Source organism: Thermobia domestica, chromosome 2 (genome assembly GCF_964235325.1).
Source record: "Thermobia domestica chromosome 2, izTheDome1.hap1.1, whole genome shotgun sequence".
Lineage (NCBI taxonomy): Eukaryota > Metazoa > Arthropoda > Insecta > Zygentoma > Lepismatidae > Thermobia > Thermobia domestica.
This window is the reverse complement of record NC_137455.1, coordinates 170082196-170100305: the sequence shown is the minus strand read 5'-3', so window position 1 is coordinate 170100305 and position 18110 is coordinate 170082196. Positions and strand designations below refer to the sequence as shown.

Below are 18110 nucleotides of genomic sequence, written 5' to 3'. Positions count from 1 at the left end.
TCGTTTCGATCTGACCAGTAATAACTGCGAAATAGAGTACTACTTGTAATAGGAGCAGATCTCGGCTACCGAATACAGTTATCAGTGGCGTATTTACGATTTTGTTTTGGGGGCTTTGCTAACTTTATTCCTGGAAATGTCAACATTCTGCAGAATATTTCATTTACTTTAATATAGTAAATAAAATTTCGGGGAGGGGGCTTAAGCATGGAATCCCCCCAAAGTACGCCACTTACAGTGACCCTTATTCCTTAGAGGATGGGATACTTGCCCACCATTTTCGTTCAGATCTGACCAGTAGGAAGTGAGAGAAAGAACTACCACATGCAATGCGTGTCCTGGCCGTGATCGACCAGTAAATATATGTATATTCCTTAGACAATTTGACTACTTGCTTAGCAAATTTCATTTAGATCTACCTATTAGTAAGCAAGAAAAGAACCACATACAAGACGAACTGACTGTTCCTTAACGAGCTCGGTAATCAAATATGGCTATCTTTATTCCATAGGAGATGAGATACTTGCTCTTCTAATTTTGTCCAAATCCGATCAATAGTTACCGAGAAATAATACCACATACAAGCCGAAGCGTATCTATCCCTGTTTAAGCTTTACCATCAACTATAGTAATCTTTGTCCTTTAGAGGATGGGCTGCTTGCCGACTGAACTTCGTTGAGATATAGCCACTATTAGATGAGATTTGATGTACCACATAAAACCCAGACTAAGGTTGTACTCGACCAGAAAGTAAAGGAATTTCTTTTTCCTAGGCGATGGGTTACAAACCCATTGAATTTCGTTCACATCTGGCCAATAGTTACCCAGAAAGAAATTATAAAATAAGAGCCGAGCTAAGACTACTCCGTCCAAACTCCACCATCAAGTGATTTTTATTCTCTAGACGATACGTTACTTGCCCACCAAATTTCGTTCAGATCCGGGAAGTAGTAACCGGACAATAAAGTAATATTCAAGCCGATCCGAGCTTGTCCCAAGCCGAGTTCAGTTTTTTTTAAACAAATGTTACTTACCCACCGAATTTCGTTCAATTTCAGTCAATAGTAACAGGAACGAAGTACCCATACAAAACGTAGTGAGCGAACGCTGTCTCTGATCGAGCTAAATATAGCGATTAATAATCTTTGGACTATGAGTTACTTGCCAACCATGTTTCGTTTAGTTCTAGTCTATAATTAATTAAGAAACAAAGTACCACATACAAGCCGATCCAGTCCTTTTCTTTGCCGAGCTCAGCTTCTAAATATAGTGAACTTTATTCTTTCGACAATGGGTTACTTCGCAACCAAACTTCGTTCAGATCCTATCAGTAGTTACTAACATGAGAAGTAAAAAGTCGATTCGAATCTTTCTTTTGCCACGCTCGGCCTCTAAATAAAGAGATCTATATTCTTTAGACGATGGGCTACTTTGTACTAAGTTTCGTTTCCATGCGGCTAATAATTGCTTAAAAATATCACATATAAGCCCAATTAAGCTGACCCGAGCGGATATATATTACTAATGTATAATACAATTTCAATTTACAACTCAGTTTTTTCCTATCATAATTGATCAGTGCACCCTTCTTACGATTTCGCCATCAAAAGCAAATCGCAATTCAAAAACTAGTCAAGTCTCAGTGATCAAACTTTAACCACATATTTCTACTCAAATAGCAATTGTTTTATGAAGATTTGAGAGTTTCCTTTTGAGATATTTTAGATTGAACGTAGCCAATTTTCGAAAAATCGTAATGTTTCAAACTAGGAAATAGTAAACCACGAAGCCTATGTCTAGAAGAAAATATTAATGGTGTCTTATTTTTTCTTTAAAATTTTTAATTTCAAAAAATTTAATTGAGCTACTGTGGCTCAATGGTAGAGCGTTCACATCTGGTGCATGGGGTCCTTGGTTCGATCCCAGCTCGTCCCAAGTGAACTTTGTGGTGGAAAAACACCGTGTGCATGGGTTTTCTCGGGGTTCTCCCACTTTCTTCACTCCACCATTTCATTCATTTTCATCATCACTGTCTCCTTTAGCCTAGCCGCCATAACCGTGGGACGTAAACTTTAAAAATATTTCATATGCGGCTTTGGCGTAGGAGACCCGGATTCGATTCCCGGTTGGAGCTCATGTGGTTCGGATCCCACTCATATTGCCTCGCTGCTGAAAGGGATGGTAAACTCAAAGTCACACTACACACATACAAGAAATATGGATTACTACAACAGTTTAATGACAGGCTCTATTAAGAGCGTTCTTAACCCTCCCAACTACAAGTAAATTGTTTATTTTCCAAAATATTGAAAATTTCAAAGAACAAATATATACTTTATTTAATTATTCGAAGATTTATTTTTTCGAAGCATGGAAGGTTTCGAGCAAATAAATTGATTCACTAAATAATACTTTGTACCTTTATAAAAATTAGAAGATAAAATATAAAATTAACATTATGGTCAGATTTGGATTTTGGAGATTTTGTGAAAAAAAAAGAAAGAAAGAAAAAGAAAAAAAGAAAGAAACTAAAATGGGTGGGAGATTAATAATGCAGTCAGAAGAAAGTACTGCCAACCCCAATACAGCACTCACATGCCAGTTAGCATTTAGTTACTTTCAACTCCGCTAGATGTCAGGAGCAGACAAACTTTCAGTCAAAATGTGAGTAACGAGCTCTTCTGATCACGTAGCCTGAAAGTTGATTTTCCTTTGAAAAATTATCATTTGGTTTTTAATTAGAAGATAAATTGAGTTACACGAACATGATATATATGCAGGATTGGTATCATCGAAGCGGATAGACTTGTAAACGAATTTATTGGCATAACGCATATTCCCTCTGGTTTCTTTGTCAGAAATCTGCAAACGAGTGAACGTATATATATATATATATATATATATATATATATATATATATATATATATATATATATATATATATATATATATATATATATATATATGTGTATGTATGTATGTATGTATGTATGTATTTCTGTTCAAGAACGGAAAGGAGTGAATGAATAATGTTTTATTTGCCTATCTTATAGAACGATGTTTTATTTAACAAGTTGGGTTTAATGGTACCAGTTATATCGAACATGATTAGACTGATCATACAACAATGGCGTAACATAATATTTCATGTGGGTATGTGTAGGTTGGGTATATATTTGGTCTAGGAATTAATTCGTGCGGTTTTTAATAAAAATTGAAGCTTTATTTCAAAAACAAAGTAAATGAATACGTTAACAAAAATATTGTCCATCGCTAGCCACTACTTTCTCCCATCTTTCAGTCAATTTATGGATTCCGTGTCGAAAGAATTCCTCATCTTTTGACGCAATCTAATCAAACATCCATTTTTCGATATTTTCTGAAGAAGTGAACCGCTGTCCAATCAAATCGTTATTCATGCAATCGATCAAGTAGTAGTCAGACGGAGCAGTGTCTGGTGAATATCGCGGGTGGAGTAACACTTTCCATCCGACATTTTCCAAATAGGTTTTGACCGGTTTTGCGACATGTGGTCGAGCGTTATCATCTTGATAAATAAGTTTATTATGCCTGTTATTCCATTCTGGTCGTTTTCAGGCCAGAGCTTGCTTCAAACGCATTAATTGTTGTCGATAGCGGTGTCCATTAATAGTTTCACCAAGTTTCAGAAGTTCATAGTACACCACACGTTTCAAATCCCACCATATATACAGCATAATCTTTGCACAATGAATATCTCGTTTCGGTTGTGAAGGACCTGGTTCACCTTGCTTCACCCAGGCCTTTTTTCGTTTAGGATTCTCGTAATGAATCCACTTCTCATCACCAGTTACAATTCGATGCAAAAATCCCTTCCTTTTCTGTCTTTGAAGCAGCAATTCGCAAACGGTTTTTCTTCTTTCAACGTCTTTCTTTTCAATTCATGTGAAACCCAATAAGACATCTTTTGAATCATTCCTATGGCTTTGAGACGTTTGGAAACTGTTGTTTGCTCAACTCCAAATGCTTCTGCAAGTTCGTCCTGCGTTTGACACGAATCCTGATCAAGCAATGCTCTCAATTCTTCATCTTCAAATTCTTTTGGCTGTCCAAATTGCTTTTGGTCTTCCAAGCTGAAATCACCGCCTTTAAACCGTGCAAACCACTTCTGACACGTTCGCTCAGCTAGAGCATGGTCACCAAACACTTCCACTAAAATATGATGACTTGCGGTAGCACTTTTCTTCATGTTAAAGCAATGAAGAATAACTCCCCGCAAAAACACTTTATCAGGCACAAAATGCGTCATTTTCAGTTGAAGAAAAAATGTTGTAGTTTCCGCTTCAACCAACTGACATATACTAAACAAGATGCTCAATGACAGTAGTTTTCAACGCATGTTTGGATCAACGAAACTATGGGACAATAAGCTAGTTACGCCATCTTTTGTAAAACCGCACGAATTAATTCCTAGACCAAATACTATACTTAATTATTTCAACCATCCATACAATAAATTATCTATAATTAAGATTATTACATTTCAAAGTTTAAAAGGTGTTCCTTATAGAGTAAGTTCGCTCAAGTTCTTATTTATGTACTGTAGGCTATATATAGCTATATATTTGTAGTTTTTAATTTTTTTCTTGCAGGAATTCGCAAACTATATGAAACACTAAGTACAAGACTTTGAAACCGTAAGTATCCGGGTCAAATTGTTGAGTGGAGTTGATTTAGAATTTAACGCCCCTTTCAGCAGCAAAGCCATATAAGACGGGACCTACTGATTAACGTGGAGTCCGAACCACATGAGCTCCCATCGGGAATCGAACCGGGTCAAACCGCAACGCATTACTCTACGAATGTTATACACAGAATTTTACCAAGTGAGGGAATACGTACATTTTGTATATATTTAATGTAGTATAAATGCTTGTTCTTCAAGGGAGTTAAACTCCGGAACTCTCTTGCGTATGCCACTGCCCTAACAAATGTTGACATACTGTTTTTTGAGATGTAGAAAAGGAATAGAATTTTTTGTTATAGATTGGGCGATAAGATTTTTTTTCATGTTGCACTATGGAAAATAAGGGAGAGCATGCACAGTGCACGAGTAAGGCAATTTGCTAATTTTCCTGTCTTTTTGGAAAAACTTTGCAATGAATTCTTGAAATATATAATCATTAAATCAAGTTTGCATTTTAATATAAATTATCAGAGCCTCAAGTCAATTTGCTATTTATAATAATGTGCATAGTTGGACAAATATATACTTACACTAGCAAATGCCCCCAGGTGTTACTGTGGTTAATATATTGTGTTATTCCTTCTATACGTTTCATATAGAAATCTGAACTCAAAGTCTCATACGAAATTCGAACTTTGGTATGGGCATCTCAAGGAAACACCTACACTCCTTTTTCTTCCATTCTAGGACAAACATCTAAGAACACGGATGTTTAATTATTTAAATTGAAGGTTCAAACATTAAAACTTCATGTCTCTAAATCTTCAGAGCACATTGACATTAGAGTTGAGTTGAGTTTAGTTTAGTTTTAGCGTCCCTTTCAGCAGCACTGTTGTATCTTTGATCTTTTCAAACCATGCGTTCTTACTTTATTGATAAAATTAACATAAGATGCGGATTTTAATATAGATCATACAGTCACGTGCCTACTCGTTAGCCAGAAAGAAATAGAATTATAACAATAATTGATAAATACATTAATTAAGATCTCTTTTAACGCTTGCATTTATAACGCAACAGCCAAGCCGTACTTGAGACTTAACTCGTTCGCTGCCCCTTGACGGCATGTATCGTCATTCATACCTATTGCTGTGTGCCATTGACGCCATTTGTCCTCAAGAGGTAGTTCTCATTGTAGACATTCTCTGTGAAGTTGCACGCAGGTGAGTTTTCATACTCTGGTAGCACAGTATTGGCCTGCTAATTTCTGTAGTGTACTTGGTTTCCGCTAGATGTAGCTAGTTTGTTGCAAAAGGGTAAATGTTGCAAAAGTGTAGGTGGCACATTGAGTTCGGGTACTGAAATCAAGGTGGCAGAGAAAGAGTTAAGAGAGCTCATGTTAGGTACGTTTATGGGCTAGGCGAAATTTGGAAACGTAGCGATGATCGAATTCTGGCCACGGACTTTCAGTCAGATATTGCTTTAGCATTATCCATACCTTCAGAGCAGCAGGAAATGACTAGAAAGTTATGAGTGATTCTATTGAGAATGGACACAGTAATGTTGATACCTAACGCCTTTGACGGAACAGAGTTAAACCTTACTTCGAGCAAAAGCTAGGGAAAAATTTCCATATAGTGCCCATTGCTCTGTCATAATAGTTGTGGTTTCGCCCAGCAGATGGCATTAATGCCATTGAACTATGTATTTACACAACGAGAATATAATCCACGTGAGACAATGAAAACGTGTTCGAAAAGTGGGGATGGATGTACAACTATCCTGTAGTTCTTCTTTTCGATGAATTTAATTCAGTGAAGACACGTGGAATAAAATTGCGGTATCAAATACTTCAAACACGTTCGTGAAGAAAGAAGAAAAACGCATTGCTTATCAAAGAACATAAAGATATTGAAGTAAGTTTTGCAGTGCTAAGAAAACTAATATTACAGTTAAATTTTACGATGTCTGTATGCTAGGGCGCCGATTTCTCTGTAAATTTGGGGGAGCCCATTCAGATGAAGAAAGCATATATCAGGATATTAAGACAAATTTCATTCAAATTATACCAAATATTGTAAATTTACAAATACAATGTGGGGGCCAACATGAGCTTTGGGGGGCCCAGGCCCCCTCGGCCCCCCAGGATTGGCGCCCTTGTCTGTATGCAGACAAGAAGTACTAGTTCATAAAAATAAATAAACCTAATGTATTGGCATGCATTATTGATGCAATTAAGGCTTTCCTTTGAGCTCATCCCCATTTTTTTTGAAATTTAATAAATAGCTTGAAAACAATGAAAAATATTAAAAAGTACGGACAGTAAGCCAGATATATACGTATACAAAACAATGTTAAACAAACGAATAACGTTTCCAACTGTTTTCTTATAAACTGGAAATTTTCATGCCCTCTTTATGATGTCATAATTGTTGGCACCGAAATTTACAGAATATACGAAGAGTCTTGAAAACAATTATTACTTCATATAATATCGTTTTGTAGATATTATACGTGTCTCACTTTGTAACTTTTTTCATATTCTCCACTGTCTTTTAATTATTCACTAAAATTCAAACAAAACGGAGATGGCGAGTTTAGGGAAGAGCCACTGGGAAATTGATTAGGCTTTGAGCGACATGAGACAAATTAAAACGACTTATTGATACACTTATTACATCGCAACCAATGGCAATATTTTGAACGAAGATCTGGAAAGTTCAAATACCTTTTGTTCTGTCTTTTGATGAATAAGTGTTCACAAAACAGCTTAATTATGATAAATGAATAAATGTTTATTTGCACTAACTACACAACAACTGAAACACTTACAACTTACTGTTATATTGTCTTTTTTGTACGAATTCCGGAGGACCGTCTTGTATGGATCTCTTGGTGCTCAACTTGCTGAAACTCACACACACATAAACTGCTTTTAAAAACAAAAGAGAAACGTTATGCAAATATAATGACAATGATACAAACTCACAATAAAAGTCTCTACATTCTCCCCTCTCTTGATTGAACCAAGTCAATCAACTTACACACAATCCACATGATCATTTTGTGGTAAAGGTACAATTTTAGTAATCGGTCTTTTAACAGTCCCTGTCTTACACTTTACACTCACTACTCTCACTAGTCCATCTTTTCCCGGAAACACTTGTTGAATAACACCTAATTTCCATGACAATGGAGGAGTATTGTCTTCTTTGATTAGAACCACATCTCCAATAGAAATATTAGGTTGTTTTGTTGTCCATTTTCTTCTCTGCTGTAATTCATGTAGATAATCCTGAGACCATCTTTTCCAAAAATGCTGCTTCATCTTCTGAAGATGATTCCATCTTGATAATCGGTTGGTCGGAATGTCCATTAGATCTGGTTCAGGAATGCTCATCAAAGGTTCACCAATAAGGAAATGTCCTGGCGACAAAAATGAAGGATCATCGGGATCATTGGATAGAACGGTGATTGGTCTTGAATTCAAACAGGCTTCTATTTGTGTTATGACTGTGTTGAGTTCTTCAAATGTCAAAATCGTGCAACCTACTACTCTTCTTAAATGAAACTTAAATGACTTCACTGCACTTTCCCAAATGCCTCCAAAATGACTTGCTTTGGGTGGAATGAAATGCCATGTAAATCCTTCTTGCACTGCAACATCTTGAATTGAGTTTTGAAATTGTTGTGAACTGAGTAGTTGTTGAAGCTCCTTAAGTTCTCGCTGAGCTCCAATGAAATTGGTTCCGTTGTCACTATAGATGTTCGAAAATTTGCCTCTTCTGGACACAAATCTTCGAAGAGATGCTAAAAATGCTTGGCTACTCAAATCACTCACTAACTCCATATGAATCGCTTTGGTTGCTAAGCACACGAATATTGCAACATACGCCTTTGTCACTTTACGAGATCTAGTTCCTTGCTTAATCATTAGGGGACCGGCGAAATCCACCCCTACGTGAATAAAAGCTCGAGCTGGCTGTACTCGTGCTGATGGTAATTGACCCATGAGTTGTTCTGAGGCTGACACTTTCAATTTAAAACAAACTAGACACTGATAAATGATAGATCGAACGACTTGTTTAGCTCGTGGGATCCAATATTTTTGCCTCAATGATGAAATCAATAACTGCGGTCCAGCATGTAACAATCTTCTATGTTCCGCTTCAATTATCAATTTGGTGAGATGCTCTTTAGGTGGTAAGATGATCTGATGTCGGCTATCATACGGTAAGTCGGAGTTTTTTAGCCGTCCTCCCACTCGTAGCAACTGTTCATTATCTATAAATGGATACAAAGATTTAAGTTCACTTTGGGATGAAACTTGGCCTGATGAAGCTAAGTCCTTGAATTCTTGCGAATAACTAACCTCCTGGATTAGCTTAATGCATTGTTGTAAAGTATCACTAATTTCAGTAGTGGAAATAGTTCCTACTTTCTTCTCGTTGTGATTTTTACAATTGTAAATAAAACGACGACACAAACAAATAACTCGCAATAGTTTCCACAATGATGAAAATTTTTCCAGAAAGCTTATGTCACCTTCATAACTGACTAAAGATATGCTCGTTACTTTCCTTTCTTCTGGAACATCTTCGTCTACCACTTCTGATTGTTCGGGCCATGCAGATGATTCAAGCCATGCGGGTCCATGCCACCAAATATCTGCTTCCTTCAACTGTTTCGGATCCATTCCCCGTGTAATAATGTCGGCTGGATTGTCCATTAACGACACATGATGCCACTGGTTGACTGATGTGATCTCCTGTATCTCTGCAACCCTGTTTGCCACGAACTCCTTCCATCTGGCAGCTGGAGATGATATCCATGCAAGCACTATTTTTGAATCGGTCCAGAAGTAAGTACTATTCACTGAAATGTTTAATATCGGAATTATTTTCCGATACAGCCTGCTCAAAAGTACTGCCGCACAAAGTTCAAGTCTTGGTAACGTTACCTTTTTAATAGGAGCTATTCTCGATTTAGAACCCAAAAGTTTAACAGTAGTTTTGCCTGAAATGTCCACAGTTTTAACATAAATGCAACAGCCGTACGCAAGTTGACTGCTGTCAGCAAACCCATGTATCTCGACATGAACATAATTCTTCAATATTACACATCTATCAATTTGTATTTCGTTAACACTTGGAAGATGATGACACAGGTCTAACCATTGCTGATAGAGTTCTGATGGTATTTGATCATCCCAATTGATCTTATGGATCCACATTTGTTGTAAGAAAATCTTGAACGGAGTAACTACAGGGCTTATAAGTCCTAAAGGATCAAATATTTTTGCTATGGTCGAAGTCACTTGACGCTTGGTTGGTATGTTGGTCGTGAGACATTCTTTAACTGACTTGTTGGTGATGAGAAGCTTATCTGATGCAGGATTCCACGATAAACCCAATGTTGAAACACCTGACTCGGACTCAAATTCAAACGGTAAGTGAATTTCCCTATGTTCTTCTGGAACTGCTTCCAACAATGCTGGCTCGTTCGAACACCATTTTCTTAAAATAAATCCACCGCTTTGCAATAATTGAATAAGTTCTTTCTGAAGCTTTAACGCCTGTTCAACATTATGGCATCCTGAGCTTACATCATCCATATAAAAATCACGTTCCAATACTGTTGCTGCTCGAGGATATTTACTTCTTTCTTCTTCCGCTAACTTTCGAAGACATGCCGTCGCCAAATATGGGGATGATGTTTCACCGTATGTGACCCGCTGCAACTCATAAATCTTGACTGGTTCCACTGATGAATATCTCCACAGAATTCTTTGAAGTCCAATGTCATCTTCATGAACTTTAATCATTCGATACATTGACTGAATATCCGCCGTAAAAGCAATAGGAAAGGTTCGAAATCTCGTGACAATTGAATGTAAATCTTGCTGGATTGTTGGTCCTGTCATAAGTATGTCGTTTAATGAAACCCCCGTTGAAGTCTTTGCAGAAGCGTCGAAAACCACTCTTAGCTTTGTTGTGGTACTGGATGGTTTCAATACTGCATGATGTGGCAGATAACATTTCATACCATTATCTTCATGTTCTTCTTTCACTGGTTTCATATGATCTAATTCTTCATATTCCCTCATAAAGTTACGGTACTGCTCGTTAATTTCTGGACACTGCTGCAACCGTCTTTCTAGCTGGTAAAATCTACGAAGAGCTAAATTATATGATTCTCCTAATGGTTTATGATTTGGCTTAATTGGCAGACGCACAACGAATCGACCACTGCTATCTCTGGTAGTGTTTTCCTCAAAGTGTCGTTCACATTGCCTTTCTTCTTGAGTCATGACTGTTGAATGTATAGTTTCGAGCTCCCAAAATGTCTGTAACTGTCTATCAAGGCTACTTTCTTGCACAAAAAATGACACTTGTGGTATACTAGAATCTCTTGTTGTAGGAACTTTACCCGCTAAAATGTACCCAAATTCAGTCTCTTGTACTACTGGATAATTCCCTGGTCTAGTTAGTTTATGTGATCGCAAAATGTCCAAAAACACTTCCACGCCTAACAAAATGTCAATAGTATCTGGTTGGTGAAAGTTAGGATCTGCATACACTATGTCTGTCGGCAAGTTCCAATCAGCATGATCTAATGGCCTACTTGGAATGTTATCTGTTATTTTGAGCAAAACTAAACAGTTTACATCAATTGCAAATTCACGAATTCTTGATTCTATATGTACATCTACACAATGCTTTGTTTCACTAATCACACTATTAATACCTTGAATTGGAACTCGGTGTTTATTTTTAGGTAGACGCAACCTTTGAACTAAATCTTCAGTTACAAAATTACTTTGACTGGCAGAATCTAATAATACTCTACATGGATGTAATTTACCATTTGCATCTCGTACACTTACTATAGCAGTAGATAACATAACAGTAATATTTGGTTTTCCCTTGAAAATGCAATAAGAACCTTGTGTCATATTTTCCCTATTCGTATTAGAATGACTCGAAAAATTTCTTGATTGTGAATTAGCAACACTGGGTTTCTCATCTGCTTTTGACATTACTTCATAATGCAGCAAGGTATTATGCCTTTTGGAACAGCGTTTACAACCACCTGATCTGCACGTCTTTACTTTACAGTCTGTTTTGAGACAGTTGAAACACAATAAATTATCTCGAACATAGTCTTGTCTTTCTTTTGCTTCAGCGTTTAAAAATGCAGGACATTTAAACAGCTGATGTATTAGGTTTTGTTTACAAAGTTACAGAAAGACTGAGTTGTTGTCACGTATGATTTGGTTGTTTTTTCTTTTTGTTTTGGTTCAGCACTCTGTCTATTTTTATCGCCCCTTGACCTTGACACTACTTCCTGCGATGGTGTATTTTTTATAGTTTCAAATGCTTGACACCTACGTTCCAAGAAAGCAAAGAACTCTGATAAGGGAGGGAAAGAATGATCTGTGATTTGTAACTCCCACGCACGCCTAGTGTTACTGTCTAATTGAGAAACGAAATGTTGAACTAACAAAACCTCTTCTAGTGGTGTCTGCAAATCTAAAGCTCGTAATGCATTCAAGTTACTAGTAGCTGTATTAATAAATTCTCTTAATTCTGATGTAGTTTCCTTTGTGATACATTTAATATGTAACAAATTACGGACATGAGTAGCTGCAATCAAACGCTTATTTTCATACCTGTCTTTCAATAATTGCCATGCAATTTTATAATTAGCTTCTGTAACTTGCAGATTCGCTATTAAATCATACGCCTCCCCTCTCAATGCACTTCTAAGGTAATGGAACTTTTGCAACACTGACACGTTATCGTTATTATGAATCATAACTTTAAAATTGTCTGAAAATGAAAGCCAATTTTCGTATCGTCCTTCAAATGATGGCAATTCAACACGAGGCAATTTTAATTGATCATTTGACACCTGATTCTCATTTTTCGAGGAATTGTTTGAATGAGATGCCTGGCTACGCTGAATAATAAGATCCTCTAGTTGCGCTAATACATCATAGTAACTGGTTTCAAAGTCCTCTCTATATGCATCGTCCTCTACTTGTTCGTAATTTATTTCTAACTGTGATTGTACTTCATCGAACTTTTTATACAACTCAATCATTGCAGTCTTACGTACTTTCACCTGACTAATTGTAGTTGTTGAATTAATATTACTTACGTAGTTTTGAATTCTTGTCAGCTGACTTTTGCACACACCACGTTGTTTCACTAACTTGCTTCTGTTTGAGTCCTCCATCTTGAAAACTATTGTAAGTCCACACTAACTAATAAACACAAGTCCACACACAAGTCCACACTGATGAGCGTGTTCTCACTTATGTCTATTCACATAGTTTCCAGAAGAATTAATAAATGTCACTGCACACATGAACAGCACTAAACAAAGAGCAATGTAATAATTGTTCACATACACATTCACAGTTTGTATCAAACGCTAGCTCACTGTGATCCGGTCGGAGCTGACCAATGTTCTGTCTTTTGATGAATAAGTGTTCACAAAACAGCTTAATTATGATAAATGAATAAATGTTTATTTGCACTAACTACACAACAACTGAAACACTTACAACTTACTCACACATAAACTGCTTTTAAAAACAAAAGAGAAACGTTATGCAAATATAATGACAATGATACAAACTCACAATAAAAGTCTCTACACTTTAAAGCAGGATTTCTCAACCTTGGGGTCGCAAGAGGGTTTCATGGGGGTCGCGAATATAAACAAGAGATAAATATAATTAAGATCTAATATCGGAAAACATATTGAAATATTATTTTGAATTTTGTTCTGATAGGCATATTTTAATTTTTAGATATACTGTTAAGAACAACAAAAATGGGTATACTAAACATTTTCAACAGATGCAGAGTTATTTAAGAACCAATTTAAATGATAGAAGTACGATATGAAACTAATGAGAATTACATATTGAAATAGGCCTACCAGAAAAATACAAAGCAACAAAACCTGCGTATTGAAATACAATTAAAATTTAAGACACTAATCCGCAACAACTGTGTTGCGTTTGTTGATAAATCAACAATGGACAAATTATTGTCGGCAATAAAAGGGATTGCTTTTGTTTTGGATCCTTTGTTGTTCTTTGCAGAATTGTACACTAGGGTGGATCGAAAATCCGTTTTTCGAAATTGATTTTGCGGTAGGGCTATTTTGTGTGGCTTTACCTCAATATCACGTAAACAAAATCTTAAGTCGATTGGCGACGTTCTTCAGGTAACGACTTGGCTCTCATTTTTTTTAAAGTGATAATTTGTAGGTTTTTCACATTTTTAAAAAAAATAAAGTGATATTCGTTTAGTGGTAGGAATATTTGTTTTCGTTTTCTTGGTTCCTTAGCACGTAGAAAAAATTCAGTTCAACAGGTCATATCGTTCAGGTGACGACTCTAAAAATATGTTAAAACGTTAAAATTTGAGAAAATTCGATAATATATCAAAAATTCATGTAAATTTTTTCTTCTTGTTTTACGGTAACAATTACGAAAAAGGCAGTGAAAGGCTTTTGCACGAGAAATCACCAATAATCCATTGACGGGGAGGAAGGGAGTGATGTAATAAAGTCAAAGGTTGAAGTGTACGCAAAGCTTATGCAAATCATAATTCATTTTTATGTTTGTTTTAATTTGTCGTTTTAATGTCTTTCGCTATTAAGTTTTCAAGAAGGAAATACTTTTGCAGCTCTTCGTTTATTTCTAAACTTTAGTAATTACATTTTTAGAAATAATCCAGAACTCACCACGAGTTGGTAGCTGCGAAGCGAGTTCCGTCCAACCACCCACCAGAAATGGCGTGGGTCAATGAAAAATTGACCCACAATCTACTGACCCACCACCCATCGTGACCAAGGGTGCCGATTTTTCTCTAAATTTGGGGGCCCATTCAGATGCAGAAGGTATATATATATGAGGATTTTAAGACATATTGCATTCAAATTATTCCAAATATTGTATATTCATAAATACAATAGGGGGCCCACATGAGCTTTGGGGGCGCCGGGCCCCCCAGGCCTCCCAGGATCGGCGCCCTTGATCGTGACCCATGCCACTGACTCACCACCACCGTGAACCACTTTGACCCACGATCCATTATGACCCACTCTGACCCACCACCCACCATAACGACATGCTATTACACGTTCTGTTCATATACTGAATTTCAGCTCCCTAAGTTTAACGGCTTGTGAGATACTCAATTTTCTTCTAAAAAATTCGGATACCCACTGCTCCCCTAGGGTATGTATTACTGCATAATGAAAGCGATATGATAAACCCCAGTTTGGATTAAGGCCTATAACAAAAGTGATTGGCCGTGATGATCAGGCACACATAGTTACATTCAATTTTTTATATAATAATTTATATATTACATTGATTCAAAAATGTATTTTTCCAGTATTTAGCTCCTCTATAAATTCACAAGGAGTGTGTCTCGAAAGCCAAGTAGTCCTATTGCTATTATTACAATTAAAAATATCAAGGTCCAAAAGTGCCTGAAGTTCTTTTTTCACTTAGATATACTCATCTCACAAGGGATGTATGCGAAACGTGACAGCTAGATACCGGTATTTATGAAAATTGGTACCCTGACTATTGTGGATCGCTAATCATCGTGGTGATATTCACTCGGTGCGGAAATGCCTTGTTTGCCCTCTACGTATAATACATATACCAAGCAGTGAGTGGGTGAGAATGTGCCGAGTTATACCCCCACCCAAAACACCGGAGAAGCTCAGAAAATAAAAATATATGTAGGTAATCTGATACCTATGGGAGGAGGACACGCGACTAAGAATACGGCAATAGTGTCACGCAAGCAGTGCTGCCACCCCAACGCATACTTAAAGCTTTTCAAATAGAACGTATATAATTTTATGGCGTTAAAACAATTGGCATAAAACGTGAAAGAAAATAAGCAAAATATGGGTTATCAGTGTTGCCAAATAAGGGAGTATGAGGCCCTGAAGTTGAGAAATTATGGGGTCCGTACAATGAAACGAACAAATGTATAACAAGGCTACAGAAGGACCAAATGTACTGTAGGGAGTAAACCACAGCATGTACAACATCCAGTGACTGACGGGCTTGATACGTCGTGTGCGGCTAGGACGAGAAACAGTAGCTTATTTACTATTTTGTTTCGGGGGAGCTTTGCTAGCGTTATTGCTGGAAACGTGAAAATTCTGCATGCTATTTCGTTTATTTTAAATAGTAAATAAAATTTCAGGGGCCTTAAGCCCGGAAGCTCCCCCAATAAATGCTTCACTGACGAGAAATGTACGTACTTTGCCAAACTATCTATAGCTTTTCTGTTGTATGTATTGGTGTATTATATTAAAATATTTTGCACCTGTAGATTACTGGTAACCTGAATGCAGTGTGTTCTTTCTTCATCGTTGTCTCACATGCTAATTATACGTTTCCTATACTCTCGACTGACACCTATCACAGTTCATTAATCTTTGCGAATCGATTCTGACGTACTTTCTTCTCACAGATTTGTTATCTTTCGTGGCACATCATTTCTGTACTCTTTTCAGACGCTACGCCTTCGTTTTTATGGTTAGAATTTTATACAGTGTTGCAACCCCAAGACAGTTCGTTTTATAGCTCTCAGAAACGGTTCAAGATATCGATTTCACACAAACGCCATTGGGGTTGCTGCAGTACTGGAAGACTTGTTCACATTTCTGCATAATGTATCATGGAACTTCTTCTGACTACGGCAAATTACCATGTGCCCTTTTGAGTGAATCCTATATCAAGCCCGTTAGTCACTGGATACTGTTCATGCTGTAGTTTTCTCTCTACTGTACATTTGGTCCTTCTGCAGTTTTCTTCTTGTTGTACATTGCTCACTTCTCTGTACGGACCCCATAATTTCACAACTTTAGAGCCTCATATCTCTCTTATTTGGCAACGATGATAGCCCACATTTTGCTTATTTTCTTTCACGTTTTAAGTCAATTGTTCTAATGCCATAAAATGGTTCACATTATATCTAAAAACTATGGGATGGCAACACCGTTTATGTGACACTACTGCCGTGCTCTTGGTCACGCATCCCGCTTCCGTAGGTATCAGCTTACCTGCATACAATTTTCATTTTCTGCCTTTCTCTGACGTTTTTGGGGTATAACTAGGCACAGCCTCACCCTGTCACTGCTTGGTATATATTATATGTAGCGGGTAAACAAGGCATTTCCGCACCGAGTGACTATCACCACGAGATTAGTGTTCCACAATTAGTCAGAGTATCAATTTTCATAAATAGCTAGCTATCACGGTTCGCATACGTCCCTTGTCAGGTAAGTAAACAGACACAAATGAAAAAAGAAGAGAAATGGAGGCCTTAAAAGTAAAACGTATACAAATTCATCAGTGTTCAGAAGATGCTGTCTATAATACAGTGAGCAGAGTGGGTCGGTAGGTCAGACTGAGTCGGTGGTTCGCAGTAGGGCATGGTGGATGATGGGTCGCAGTGGATCATGGTGCGTGGTGGGTTACAGTGGGTCACGGTCGGTGGTGGGTCGCAGTGGGTCACTCATTGACTCACTCAGAAAACTTGACTCACTTGATCTACTGACCCACTCCAACTCTGCCACCCGTCTGCCTTTATCAAGCTGGTAGGTCACTGTCTATTAGTGTCTAGTATCTACTGCTGATTAGCCTTATAGTCAGGCTTTGATGAGAAGTTTGGCATGTGTTGCCGTGATTATAAGGTAGCCAGAACGAACTCATGTCGTGCATGCGGTCCACACACAGAAGATGGCGCCTCAGTTATTAATTTTATCATTATCTCCACGTTCTGTATGTAACAGGTAAATAACTTAATTTCGTCAGATGCCACTGCTACAGTTTAAATATTCTTCTTCGTCTCATCTAAGCTCAAATGTTTGGTAAGAGTCAGATTTATTGTTGACCAGTCAACCATATCAACGAAGGACGACGAGGAGTCTAAGTTCACATTTATCGGGACTTCAAATTATCGAACAGTTGTTGTAGCGCTACATGTTCGAGTCTTCAAAATTATTCTTCACCCCAATCGTCACTTATCAGCTTCGTCATACTAACCAAAGCATGATGACTGAAGTATGCGTTCCTACGTATAACTGGATCGATTACTTCTTGCGTTGAGTTGGTCATTGCTCGAGATAATGAAATTAGTGTCCAGAGGTATCGTGATCTGTCTGTGCAAGATGGTTTCCTTTAATAGAAAACCATGCGAGAGCATAAACTTTCATAATGTAGAAAGCTAGGGACGTGATGTTGTCCTCGTTCATATCGGTGTTGTCTATGGCTAAGTAAAAACGAAGGATTCGGGCCGCTGTTGTGAACCACCAGGCTTTGTGCATCTTTCCAATTCTTTTCCTTTTCAGTTCTGTAGAACACTATCCTGTTGAAATTGCTATGCAAATG

General features: G+C 37.3%; 1 protein-coding gene across 1 annotated transcript; it reads right to left on the bottom strand.

Moving 5' to 3' along the window:
- Window positions 1–7706: 7706 nt before the first annotated feature.
- LOC145679253 (uncharacterized) lies at window positions 7707–11705 on the bottom strand. The gene is made up of 2 exons (XM_081749841.1): window positions 9243–11705; window positions 7707–9041 (listed from the first exon to the last, which is right to left on the bottom strand). Exons 1-2 carry the CDS (start codon window positions 11703–11705, stop codon window positions 7707–7709), a joined length of 3798 nt encoding a protein of 1265 aa, XP_081605967.1.
- Between the last annotated feature and the right edge of the window lie 6405 nt (window positions 11706–18110).